Source organism: Megalops cyprinoides, chromosome 5, assembly GCF_013368585.1.
Source record: "Megalops cyprinoides isolate fMegCyp1 chromosome 5, fMegCyp1.pri, whole genome shotgun sequence".
Lineage (NCBI taxonomy): Eukaryota > Metazoa > Chordata > Actinopteri > Elopiformes > Megalopidae > Megalops > Megalops cyprinoides.
This window is the reverse complement of record NC_050587.1, coordinates 34,152,950-34,167,342: the sequence shown is the minus strand read 5'-3', so window position 1 is coordinate 34,167,342 and position 14,393 is coordinate 34,152,950. Positions and strand designations below refer to the sequence as shown.

Genomic DNA, 14,393 nt, shown 5'->3' with positions numbered 1-14,393 from the left:
AACAGTACCACATTTGCACTGTATATCCCTTTGTCTCCAGTCAGCACATAGGTACTCTGTAAATATATGCAGGACTATCCCTATAAACTATAAAGGGGATGGTATATCATTATTAGAAAGCTGTATTTGGTATGATGGACATCATTAGATTCATGTAGTTGCTCTGACACTATTTCTGGAAACTATCTTCTAGTATTCAAACACATTGGACAATGTTTTTCTTTTATTTTAGGAAGGCAAGTAAAACAAGTAAAATAATAAGTTATTTCATACATCCTGCAACAACAACAACATTAGCAATAAATACGACAAGCACTACAGGAACAATGGCGACGACAACAAGAGCAACTGTAGGGATTGCATTTCCACAGGAAGCTTTTCCCGATGACTCTAGCCGTTCAAAACGGGTCAAATGCGAAAAAGGGAATGAGCTCTGCCCTGAGCCACAAACTTCCTGTGGAAATTCCCCCTCCTGGAAAAAGGAGAAAAAAAAAAATCTGGGAACGGTTCCATTCCTTCCGGTGGCTGATTCCGTTTGAAGGCTCAGAGAAAGTGGCGTACACCTGCTGCACATCTTTTCTCTATTAAGGAAAACGTGAATCCATGCCACCAGACCAGACCAGACTTCATCCCTCATGGACACTGGCCATTTCCACTCAATAACAGGTGAGTCATTCCTCCTCGCTCACTTTGGCTCACAGTAAATTTTACCAATAAAAAAACGAAAATCTCATTTGACGTCTACGCTGAATGCGTCAAACATGTAGTTTTATACATGTATTTTTTTTTAAATGCATTTCCAAATAAACGCCCGAGATTATTGTAACGATGACGTGGCACAGTGCATCACATTTCTGTAGACACAAAAAAATGACATCATCTAGTAGCAACTTCATAAGCATAAGCAAAACAACGCATAAGCAAAACAGTTATTTGGCTAGTCACTTCCACTGCTTGACAACAAAACAGTCAAGCGTTAGGTTTATGCTAAAATTAAAGTTTGTTGCCAGTACAGCATCTGCAGACTCAATTAGATTCTTATGCAGGCATTTCTGTCGGGGCTGGAGGTACAAAAGCCTCTTTGTTTAGCTTCTCAATGGCACCTCATATCTGCACATTCTCTGTCTGGACCTCTTGATTATATATCCCCAGAAGACTGAAATCTGCACTTTCATCAACAATGGGCTTCCTTTGTTTGACGATTGTCTACCACAGACGACAAATCTAGTCCTTTCCTTGGGAGTGAACCTGAGGTGACGATTAAACCAACTGGAACGTGCATTAATCCTTTTTGGCCACACACCTTTTTTTACGGCTGGCTTTGCCCGGAGAATACGCAGGAGAGAGAATTAAAGCGAGCCCTGGCTGCCTGACAAGTCTCCTGCCTGGAAGTCATGCTCCTTCAAGGCACCTTTGCTGGGAGGGTGAGAAAATGAAACCCGGGAAAAGTGTCTGTTTGGACATGTCAAGCCCTTATAAATCAGGCACTTCGTTAAGCCTGTTGATTTGGTGTGCACTTCCCAGGTCCAACTAGAAACACATTCTCCCGGGAGTTCATTTTCAAATATTTATTGACTGTTTCCGGAGACCTTAAAATCAGATTCAGAGAGAAGTCCTCAGGACCCCTTTAAAAGTGAAGGTTCTTACAAGGCCCCTTTCAGATTGCTAAGTTAACAGCATAGAAAAATCTATTTAGAGAATTCAACCCCACTTTTAAATTAGTACAAAGAAAGGTCTTTTTATTTGCCGCTTTGGTTCCTGACAATAGCCTATGATTTTCCGACCAAACAGCCTATTTTGTCTAAACAATTACTCTAAAGCAGCAAACCAATACTTACAATATGTAAGTATTGGTTTGCTGCTTGTTTATTTTAAATGAAAACCGGTAAAATATGTATCTGTTTATTTTAAATGAAAACTGTTCCTTGAATATGCAGGCTAACATGTCTCCCAAACCATGTCTCTGAGTTCAACTGTGTCAGTTAATTTATGATATCCAAGTTGTGTTCCAGTCCAGAATCACATAAAGAAAGAAATATTTAAGGACAGATCTATGCATTGGTTGACCAATCATACATTTCTACCATCATAGCCTAGTAACATCACAGAAATGACATCATTGGGCATTTACACAGAGGGGAAAGAGTTGCATTGGAATGGGGGGGGGAGGTGGTTGGAGGAAAAAGGAAAGTGACTACTTGAAATCCTGTGAACTTCGCCCATTGGTGCATGCGGTATCTTGTGCTATGATTCAGGACTGGCATTTTCTTTTTACGAAGTAACCCAAGGTGAGCTTCAAGAACCCCAAAACCCACAAAAGAGGGAGCTTTTTGTACTCATCCAGTACAGTCTGGCTGGGCCTGAGTGGGCCCTCTCGGCCTATGACAGGGAGAGGAAATGAGTGCGTTTGAGGCTGTGCCACCCAGCCCTGTGGACCCACTCCTGCACCACGACCCAGTGCCTCCGAGCCACCGGTGCATCTGTTCCTCATTAGGGGAAACTCTCGAGTCACAATGCACGCTCTCTGCCAACACAAAGCATGCCCCCCCCCCCCCCCCCCTGAAACATAAAACAGAATAGGCTTTAACAGAAACAGATTTGATCATTTCCCCCTCCATTGCTATGTATCTGTTGATTAATATTGAATACATTGTGTCTTTTGGATCACAAACGGAGAACCAAAACCAGGAAAATCGTGCAAAAATGACTTTCAGATCGGAGTTTTTAGTCTTGTGAACTCTGTCAAGGGCTTTTCTCTGACAGTCTCTGGCACATAAAGCAATTCTTTATTGAAAAGAATGAATATAGTTCTTACATTAGATGGCATATTATAAATCGAGTCTTATTACAGTCATTTCCTAAAAACGTTAACTTTCCTCCGTGTCTGTGCATTGCACAACGATACGCAACGCCGTACAGTAAAAAGGTTTTCCCAGTAACGTTGAAGTAAATCCCCTAATAAAAGCACATTAGCTGTGGTGTCTGTTCCCTTAATGTTTCCGCAAGGCAGGCAACCATCAGTCAGCCGTAAGTCAGACAGAGAGGATGTGATTCACAGTGCTTCTCATGTCCTCATACAAATTTCCCTAGACCTCTTTCTGATGACTTTCTAGTGACCGCTCTATCCAGAAATGGGGAGGCGTCGTACACAAAACCACAGTTAAATAAGCAGCCAGATCAGCTCCGAGTGGTTTTCAGGGTCCGCGCCTACCTCGATTCCCCACGATGCTCAGTGACATGAGGCACTACCCTCAGACGGAATGCCAGCTGTAGAGTCATTACCCACAATCCACCCCTTTTAATGCTGACTGTCAAGGGGAGAGGTAGAGGAAATCATTTGAATTGAATCCCCAACCTTTCAGGGTTCAGGGCTGACGCAATAAACATTACACACCTGAAATAACACTATAAAAAACATGGACAGGCTGCCGTGAAATCTACTACATGAATCAGACACCAAATTTCTAAATGCAGAGTCAGTGGGACTTCTATGGGACTACATATCTTTATGTCAGACAACTATTAACTATTATCCACTTGCAGCCACCTGGTTTAGTTCCACCTGTGCATTTAAATGAATTAAACCTGAGCCATTCCCCACTGAGGGTGCCGGCCAATAAAATCCTCTGAATTGCAGCTCTCCAGGACCTGGATTTTTCATTCTTATTTAAGGACACTCCACTGGCTCAGACGACCCTGTCACATGACAGGGGATGGAAGGAAATTTTTGCCAGCTGGAGTCTGGAGCAGAGCTAAACAGAGCAGTTCTACGGCTTCCAACCGAAAAATGTACTAATTAACTGGAAACTCGCTTTCCTCGAGCAACTGTCGGTGGATATGATTTATGTTATTCAAAAGAAAAGATGAAATTTAACAGTAGTATAATATTTTCTTTGTCAGTTTCATTGGGTCAACAGTATATCACCCTGTTAATGGCCAGACACAACGTTAACGGAAAAACATAATTTGTACTATTCACGTTCCATAGCGGTTCTTTGGTGTCTTTAACTAAAAAGGGGGTAAAAATGCATTGAAAATGCTAAAACTGCACCTTTCATGTATACTGCAGCGAACATACAGCATATTTTCAAAAAAACGTGTGTTCCAGAAATATCACTGGGGGCGTCTCAAATCACCAAGGTGACAAATTCAGAACTGACTAATGTCAACAAAATTCACTGAGCGAGCCAGGAGTTCACAGAACCTGGTTCCCCTGGTCATTTCAGTTCTGCAAGAGCAGCACTGAAAACGCACGTCTTCATTTCAGTTGTGAATGAAACAAGGGGGTTTGCGAATGAGGGGAGTCTTGTGGCTACCCATGTGGATACAGCATATTAGCCATTAATAAAGGTTAATAAAGACCATGTGTATGGTCACCTCCGGCACTGAATTGATCAATGAAAGCTTGTAGGGGTGTTGAGGAAGAGGTTATAGCCCTATTCTTGTCACTTACTTTCTCCCTTGAGAAAACCCATCCCTGTCCTTAAGTAAAGGGGTGCCAGGTCACACCGAGAGCAGAGACACACGCGCCTCTACAGAGAAAAGGCCAACCGGGAGCTGGGCTGTGAGTGAAATCAGCCGGACAGTCCAGGCCGGCGTTTTAATCAACTCGGGCCAAAGCAACTTGAAAAGCATTCCTCCTCATCTGATTAAAGGGGCTCTGATGACAGGCAGGGAGAGAGCGGGAGAGAGCGTTACTTTTCCAAGATCCTCCCCAATGCTGAAAGTGCTTATTCAAGTGCAATAAATCAGCCTGTCAAAGGAGACTTTATTTGGGGGGTTAAATGCTCCAGACAGAAGCGCTCAACCCCTTTATCCACTGTGACATAAAGGGACGCGTGGGCTGAGCAGGGGAGGTGGTGGTGCCGTACGAAAGAGGGAGGGGGACAGAGAGAGACAGACGGACATTTTGACTTTTGACACTCTTTGCTGAACCATCAAAACCCTTAACACTTCATATGTTTTGAAAATAGAAAGAGGGGAAGTGAGATGGAGATGAACAGAAACAGAGAGAGAGAGAGAGACCAGCAGAGAGAGACAGATAAAGAAAAGGAGGGTGGAAGAGAAAAAGAGATAGGGAAAGAGATGAGTGAGGGAAGTTGATCTTGTTTGTTCATGTCTTAGATGCTTTGGCAACACTGGATCACTCCCACCATGCTAATAAAGCTGGTAATCCTTGTGAGAGAGAAAGAGAGAGGGAGAGAGGGAGAGGGTGGGAGGAAGAACCGGCAATAAAGAAGCTAATCCATTACAGGCTCGTGTTTCCTTGAGGTCTACATGTCAGAGAGGAAGCGATCCATATCCGCCTCCCCTGCAGTAGCTGACCCCTGTCATAGTCTTTCACTGAGCTCTGTAAAGCCCCTGGGCCGCCATTCCTCCCGTCCCCAGCCCAGGTACTGCCCGACCCCTGTCTCGCCCAGCAGGCTCCCTGAGCCCTGTCCCTCCTGGCCCTGTCCCATCATGCCTTGTGAAGAGACGCCCCCCCCCCCACCAGCATACGAACGAGGACCCCAATGAATCATTACCCCAAGACGCCGCGGTGGGGGGAACCCACAACAGCACCCTCCCAGGGATCACCGGGGGCCTGACCTCTCCCCACAGCGGAAAAGGGGAATGTCAAAACCGCTGCCAGAAAAGTGACACAAGCCAGGGTTAGGGAGGGAACCGCCGGGGTCAGTGCGGTAACATCGTGTCTCGCCCGATGCAGACACAGAAACATCACCAGCAGAGTCAATTAAGCTCACCCAGCTTCCCCGCATGTGCAAATACAATCATTCAGAGGCCATTTTAATGAAAGGGTCACCAGACGCCACATCACTGAATTTACATTCTGTTCTTGGAAATTTGTGGCGGTCAAAATACACGTTATTTTAAGGGAAAGCAATGCCCTAATGATACACCACAGCAAGAGACAGCTGGTAAACATTACCTCTGACAACCAAAGTGCAACACTTAATAAAGTTTAAAAAGCCACTGGTTAAAGAGATACCTTGCAAATATGTTTTGACTAAACTGTCCAGCACGTAAATAATATACCATTAGTGAGTAAGTTACTCTATCAGCCGTTGCTATAAATGAATACGGCAAATCAGATTCCCCAGTTTATTTTAATGGCGAATTGCTTTAATAAAGATTTTGAAAGCACAAGACGGACCGGCCACAGCAGCCATGTTCCATGAAAGTATGAGGGAAAAACACCATTGTGGTTTCGATATTAAATGTAGCTGTCCAACTTCTGCCCTTGCGAATTGGGAACAACCACCGCGGCACTGCTGGTCCCAAAACATACTCAAACAGGTGTTCTTCAAAGAACGAATAGGTTCAAAACTCAGAGCGCAGATGTTTTCTGGTAAAAAAAAAAAAGCATACAGGCCCCTCTCGTGTGGCCTTGATCCCCCCCCCCCCCCCCACCAAACCCCACCCCCACCTCGTTAGTCACTTCCTCTGTGCCGATACAGTGAGGAGCGGAGAGGATGCGAGACAGGCCAGGCGGCCGAGCAGAGCCCCGCTTTTGTATTCGGGTAAGCGGCGGTGAGTAACAGTTTCCAGCAGTCTGGCCTTACCTCGCTCGCACTGCGGTCCCGTGAAGCCATACACACAGGCGCACCGGTTGGGGCCGATGCAACGCCCGCCATTCTGGCACCCGCTCTCGCAGACCGCTGAAACGCAAGACCAGGGCGCAGTCTTTCAGTTGCCGTGAAAAAAAGAGACACCCCCCCCATACATCACGACCCCCCCCCCCCCCCACCACTTGTTCACCGTGTCACATGCCTGTCACTGACTGAAGTCGATTCAGACCGGCCCACGATTCCCTGTATGAGGCGCCCGTATGCACGGACGCCAGGCTGTTTGCTTTGGCGTTCCGCTGAATGGAAGAGTCTCCTACTCTAATTACGATCAAACGAGGAGGCTGGGATTCTCATCTCTTAAGTTTCGGGGTTTGGAAAGCACGACACTTCATATGGGGCCCCTAGCGCCGCCAAGCCAGAGGAGGGTCCTCTGACCGTTTTAGTAATTGTGGCGCATTTCCTTCGTCTCTTTTATTCAAACGTGGCGGCTCGAGTTGTTTTAACAGCGCAACTGGATAGCTGTCAAGATTTCAGTTGCAGGCGCTCTCTCCAGCTCTTTTTTCAGCACTGAGCACAGGGTGCCAAAAAGGCTCCACTTTGAAGCATAAATCAAAACATTTGACTGCACATGGGTTTAACACTCACCGAATGCTAAGCTAAATCAACAGGCAAAAGGATTTGTGGCTCTCCTCCCTTAAATTAATATCAATATCTTCCATTAACCAAGCAAATGCTTTTATCCAAAATGATTTACAAATGGGATTTTTTTCTTTTTCTTTTTATCGAGCATTCCAGGTTAATGTCTTCGGTGAGAGGGCAGAGTTCAAACGGTTTGAACCCGAAACCTTCTGGTCACGGTTTGAGTGCTGACCATAAAACGCTCACACTACCTGCTGGCCTTCTGTCTATTGTTTCTCACAGGTCACAGCCTTTTTGGTTACAAACATCAAACTTCATCTGAGTGGGCAGAGTTCATGACCTTTGACCCTACTGCATTTTGTTCTTTAACGCAAGATTACCCACAACCACTGATTATGTTGCAGCCATTCAGGGCTTGTATTTCTCTGGAGTCTCTCAGTCATGTGACATCACTGTTGGATCGAACAGAGAACTTGAGCAACTGAACTCTGTTATATTCTGTCCTCTTCATAAAACTGTGTACCTGCTGTTTTGCATGCTTTAACCAAACTAAACCACAGCATGAACATGTTCTCAATTCATTTATCATTTATCATTAATCATTAATCATTAATCATTCATTAACTCATTAACCTACTAGCACAAAGATAAGCACAGTGAAATTATGACCGCTGTTCACACAGCATAGAAGCAGCTGTATGATTTGCCTCGACAGCCAATGTCTGTCCCACAATTCAACGTGTGAGTGAGTAATGAGTGAGTCTCTTCAAAGAAGACAACCTGGCATGGTATGAAATCTTAGATCTTCTATGGACAAATTGCCAGTGAATCTCGTAGGAATATATTGCAAATTCTTCCATTGCGGACACGGAGAGCTAAAGGGCTCTTTGTTCCTGGCTTACACTGTCACATTTATGACGTGGGTGAGTTCAGGGGGAACAGGGCTGATTGAAAACATGAGAAAGCATTTCATCGGAACAACATATTCAATTTTAGTTCCTGCAAATAAAAATATAAAATAACATGTGTGTCTTGAACGTACGTAATCATGACATTATGGCAATGCAGAAAAATGTTGAAGAGATACCTTTCCTTTCCTGTGTAAGCACAAACACATCTCTAACATCACATATACATCTCCAAAGATTTCCTACAGAGCTCAAAATATCAGTTTCAAAACAGTACTCAGCTAACAGCTAAGTCAATCTCAATTAATAACAGTGACCCCGTTACTGGTAACACTGTCTCTGTAACATCCCAGAGCAGCCCGGTCGCAGCTCCGCTGCAGAGGCGGGTACTCACGCTGGCCGCAGTAGGTCCCCGTGTAGCCCTTCTGACACTGGCAGTGATCCTCCGCGCACACGCCCCCGTTCATGCACCTGATGTTGCACTGCTGGCCTGTAACACACACCACACGGAGCGCGCTCAGTCACCACGCGACTTGCGCGAAGGGGGAGTAGCTGCGTGCCTTTAAGACTGGGATCTCTCACTGGTCAACCTGAGCGTAGGACCGCGTCACACTGTTTGTTCGGCCGTGCTGATTGGCTGAATACATAATTCAGGATGAAATAAGGATGAATTAGGCTCTGTGAAACTATTAGAACTTTTTACTGTTAAAAAACAGTTTAGAATGTTAAGGATGTGTTAAGGATGTTAGAGTATTATATTAAGGGTAGTATTTACTGTGTATTCAAATTCATCACTGTTTATTAATTCATCCTGAAAGACCTGAATATTGTAAACTGAAAATTACAAATTTTGCTGTAATAAAATCTGCCTGTATGTAGATTGTACATCTTGAAATGCCTGTATGTAACATTTCAAGATGAGTGACAGCACACCATCGATAAATAGTAGTAGATTTAGCATCCTGTGTAGCATTCACCCTATTACATTAATCTAGCAGACACTCTTATCAGAGTTACTTCCAGCACAAGAGAACAGGAGCATATCCATCCGATATGAGCAGCAGTGTCAGACCTGGTTAACAACACTGCCAGACCAGCAAGAGCATTCACAACACTATTCAAGCATCAACACAAGTTAACTTTTGCTAATCTGAAACTAAGTAAAATACATACAGTACCTTATATCATATAAAATGCCAATAAATCACATAATATCCAAAACTCATGGCAATAATAAGTAAACAGGCAGCAACTAATAGAAGTGAAACAATATGAAATGGAACAACACTAGTCTCTAGGTCAGTGAATTTTATCGAAAAAGTTGAGTAGGAAACAAATACAGCGCTTGCTAATGTTCACAATTAAAACTGGAGTCCTCCACCCTATTGGGAATGAGTTATAATGATCTTAATTCATATTATAATTTTACCTCTAAGGCTACAACACTATTCAATCATCAACACAAGTGAATTTGTGCAAATCAGAAACTAAGGTTAGCTACAAATTACGGGGAAGTCATCAAATAAATACAGTACCATAAGTCACATAAAACGCCAACAGATCACGTAATAGCATTTAGAACACACTGGATGGGTTCATGTGTGATCTCACTTGGTGTAATTTACACCGTAATGTGTACTGTAAAGTGGGGTACTCACTGGACTTGGTCCCACAGGTGGACGCAATCTGGCCGCTGGCGCATGTGCACATGTTGGGGCGTGAACAAAACCCATCCCCACAGCTGTTCCGGCAAATTGCTGTGAGAGGAAGACATCTTGGTATAAAACAAACCACCCGTATGAAAAACTGTTATGTGAATTTAATTTGACATATTTATGAGAAGTGTTTGTTTATATTACATTACTTTACATAACACTCATTTAACAGATGCTCTCATCTAGAGCAGCTTCTAGCACAGAATGGGGACTTCCAGCAGAAAAGAATTTAGTTCACTTTAGATTTCAAATTTAACCATATATTAGCATGCATTATGCAGCTCTCTAGCTCAGATCAACAAGACACTTCCCAACTATCGTAGTAGTTCATCAGTCTCCAAAATGGTGGAAATTCAAAGTGAGGATTCAGTCATGTAATTGCTTTATGTTATATTAAACAACAGCATGCAAAAGAATGAACTGTCTCCACAATGTGGAAAAGCCTTTAACTTTCAAATCAAGAATGAATCCCCTTGTTTTTGCTTTAATAACTGCAATGATACTGTATATCCATAAAATGAGTTAAAATGCACTTCCTATCTGAAATCTCCTGAACCCTCTTCAAAGTCCACAGTAATACTTGTAAGCCTTGGTGGGACTCCATTGACTTAAACAGAGCACAGCGTGATTGCTTGGGGGAATGTTCAATATGAGCAGGCTTCACAATACCATGGTAATGACACAATATTTGTGTTTTGTGATGATTCAGCTGAGATAGGACCCACCATCTTATTATGAACTTTTATTATAAACTTATTTATGAACTTTTATATTTCTGTGATTCATTCAAAGTCATTCTTTGTAGTTACTGGTTAGTTATCTCTTCTTACAAACCAGTTACCACATTATGATAATTTGCATTCTCTTATAACACATTAGTTACATGTTATACAAGTTAGCAATCAGGCTGTGTATCAAGCATCATTCTAAACATGCCTGCATTGTATGCAGTATATAGGTCAATATCATCATCTCACCTACACGCTAACTGCCTGGTCTTGACATGACATAGTGCTCATTTATACTGATTAGCAAGATGGTTGCAGGGCTTATGTGCCCCGCACCACTTGAGGGACTGTAAAAACGACCATCTGTCTATCGCAAAACAGTCACTCAAAAATGACCCAGGCTACCTCTCATTCATTTCTCAAACCCATATTAGCTCAAGCTGTTCTGGATGAGAGTCACGGTTTGATTTATGAAGCTGCACTCTTGTAATCAGACCAGGCTCCTGCAAAGCCACATGGACACTTCGCTTACAGAGAGGGGGAAAAAAAGGAAAAACGTTTTTCCCTCTCTAAAATTCTTCAATTTTTCATATCGGTCACCACTTAAAAATGCCGTTCACCTACATTCGGGCTCTTTACGTGTCAGCGCCAAGAACCAGCGCCCACTGTCGGTGATTTATACATAGAGATCAAAGCTCCACGTGGCCCACTGACCGCAGTTTTGGAGCGCCGGTTTATTGCCGCCAACATCTGCTGCGGTACTTACGCACAATGCACTGGTTACCCCCGGGCAGAGTTTTCCATCCTGGACAGCAGTAGGAGTGGAACCGTGATCCGCACACGTTTGGCCTGCACAGGAGTTATGGGAATGGTGGTTTGGGAATCAAATCAAATCTACCCAGAGGACATGTCGGGAGCTGGACCCGAGGTTAATAAACGATCATAGCCCGCACAGGTTTTCCCTTTTGAGCAAATTTACATGAAGAATGTTCCCCCGAGCTTTCATGGAAACCTTTCTACAGGATGGCATTATGGATCTTGCAGTGTTACGTGTTATTATGCCATTTATCTACTATAGCAACTGAGGTAGACCAAATCAGGTCAAGCGTTCAACCGCTGTGATCCACCCGGGACTTGATCGCATAACCTGGAGATCCAGCAACCTTGCATCACAGCAGAAACTCAAATAGGAGGTGTTTGTACATTAGTTGACATTCTAAATGGATTTAAAAAAAAAACAAAACTTGCACGCACAGCTTTGAGCAATGAGGCAATAGCACACTACCCATTGTGCAACCATGTCTCTCAGATTTCATACAATGATGCTCATTTATGATGAGAAATATGAATAATATTCCTATACAGTATGCCCTATAATGTACTGCTATGTTATTACAATTGCTAACAATATACTATTGCTGATGTAAGAATATGGAGGTATGTACATACTGGGAAGAGCTGTTGCCGCAGAGCCTTCCGGATATATGTTCCCACCTTATGTGTTTAACAAGGGTAAAAAAGCTTGGACTGCCAGCATTGTGACAGTGGACAAATGTGAAAGACTCGGCTGTGATGTCACATTAGGTGCAGAGTGCTATGCTAACTGCTCTAGCTACTACACCAATTGATGGCACACACACTCACACACACACACACACAAATACGATTAAATGGAATACACTTACATCAGGAAGGAATATCCACAGCAGCATGTAAAATGTAAATGCATAAGCATAAGTGAATTATCCAGCTCTTTGTGAAAGGCAAGATGTGAAAAACCCAATAACCCACTTTTTTTTTCTTTTTTTTTTTCAGTTAACCCAAATCAAAAGGCACGTGACGACTCATCTTCAGATGCTTTTTTTGTTCAGTCACTGACCTGAAGAGTTAATATAATCATTTCCACAGATGAAAACCGTAATGTTTTTAAATAATAATGAACTATGTGTGGGATATCAGACTTTAAAATTGAATCCATTTTAGATCAAAGCAGTGACAGTGATGCCACTGGTCAGTGATCATTCAATGACATCATCACATTACTTTGCATAAAATTGTTATTCACAATATCGCCACTGGAATGGAAAATTGCATTTGACCCAAACATGACAGCAATCAATTAGGATGTGGGGGAACTACTCCACGCATAATGACCACAGATTCAGAGGAGCTGCCGCCAGGCAATTAGGTTATACAAAATGAGTTTTTCTGTGACCCTCAGTGCTGCTAATGACTCTAATTGTATTCAGATACCAAAAATGATCAGATCCATACTGACACTTACATACAATCTGACATTCAAAAATCCTACCATGAAAGTACATTCAGGAAAATATACATAATATAGTCTACTTACTTTGTGAGTGGAAAAGAGAAAGGATATTAGGGACACAGTCTCCTATATTATGTGAAAAGTTACTTTCAATGATGTTTACTGTAAACAAACCTCTTCCATTTAGTCGTTTTTAAGTAAAGCACTTATTATATTTGCCCTTTGAGGGAACAATTCATATAAACAATTGATAACATGTGTAGGCAAGAATTTTTGTCCTCTGTTTTATCTGAGGTATTAATACGAGGAATTTGGTTTGCAGATCTTATATAAAGGTCTGATTCTAATCAAAAGAGCCGTGCTGCTTCCTTTCTCAAAGGCGTTCGCTTTAGTAACGTTTTAATTTCATGAATTTAATTTCCACAAGGAACGGAAAGGCGAGGCGTGGCTATGCTCATCAGGTGTGTTTTAACGGAGTCAAGTAACGCCGTCAAAATGCCTCAACGTTACAGTTCGCTTGTTGCCAGCACACCTTGAAAAAGCAACAAATAGTGACCGGTGTTTGAGATTTGATTACACTTTCTGTATAGATACGCCCACTTGTCGCACATCGTCATATGCGATATTCGGGTTTAACCTATTCAAATTTTCACACCACCACCTTTCCCCCCACATTCTAGATAAAACGACTCGGGGTCATTATCATTTCATGCAAAAGTATAAGAAGTCCTTGAAGTGTATCTTTTATCGTAAAACGTTAAAGTGCGGTGTAACGCAAAACATATAGTAGTGTGTGTACATAAATATCTGTCAAATTAAAGCATTTTGAATCGACAGGCTGCTTACTGCTTATGTTAAAGTGATAATCTCTATTTACTAAGTGTTATTATAATGGGAGTATGTAACCTCAATCTGTCCGCTAATAGAGATGTAGCCCACTGGATACAATTAATGATACCGACTTTTACAGCGTCCTTTTGGAGTGGCAATCTGGCTAATCCCTTACCCTCTTAAAACATCCTGTCGTCCCCGTCTCCTTACTCTGGTCGATGCGGCTTGCGTGTCCTCATTTGTCTTGACGGGGCTTCTCCCGTGGTTTCCAGTGGTCTGTCCCGCAACTAAAATTGCCAATACCGCAAAACATCCAACCAAGCTCTGCAGAATCCACTGAGTCCCCATCACACGAAACCGTCCTATTTACAAATTTCACCGTTCACCTCTTGTTGATTTTGTTATAATCCTTAGGGAAAATCTATCTGGAATGGCTAAAAGCCGCACATTCTCTGCGAGGTAGCCAGGTACTAGCGTAGGTATTGATAGAAGTCCTTCACGCGGAAGAAAGTTGGAGGAGGTCAAAATATCTAAAGACAAAAACTCAAAGCGTTTACTTCCCCCCAGAATTCAAATGGCTGTCCTGTCATCTCATGGAGCAGAAGGTCTGCGGAGGGGCTAAGTGGTTTGACAGCGCTCTCAAGGGTCGGGCTAACTTCTGCGTTAAAAAGAAACACCCCCGAGCTGCGCGGTGCCGTGACTGCGCGGGGATCCGCTCTCTGTGAGGTTTT

The 14,393-nt window shown here is 43.0% G+C and overlaps 1 protein-coding gene across 1 annotated transcript in view; it reads right to left on the bottom strand.

Moving 5' to 3' along the window:
- The window catches only part of LOC118778447 (fibrillin-2-like), an 86,397-nt gene extending 72,362 nt beyond the window's left edge, over positions 1–14,035 (bottom strand). The window contains exons 1-5 of the mRNA XM_036529977.1: positions 13,838–14,035; positions 11,326–11,408; positions 9,775–9,873; positions 8,511–8,606; positions 6,564–6,659 (exon numbers count right to left, since the gene is read on the bottom strand). Coding sequence (XP_036385870.1) covers positions 6,564–6,659; positions 8,511–8,606; positions 9,775–9,873; positions 11,326–11,408; positions 13,838–14,010 — 547 coding nt within the window. The 5' untranslated portion in view covers positions 14,011–14,035. The remainder of the gene's footprint in view (positions 1–6,563; positions 6,660–8,510; positions 8,607–9,774; positions 9,874–11,325; positions 11,409–13,837) is intronic.
- Between the last annotated feature and the right edge of the window lie 358 nt (positions 14,036–14,393).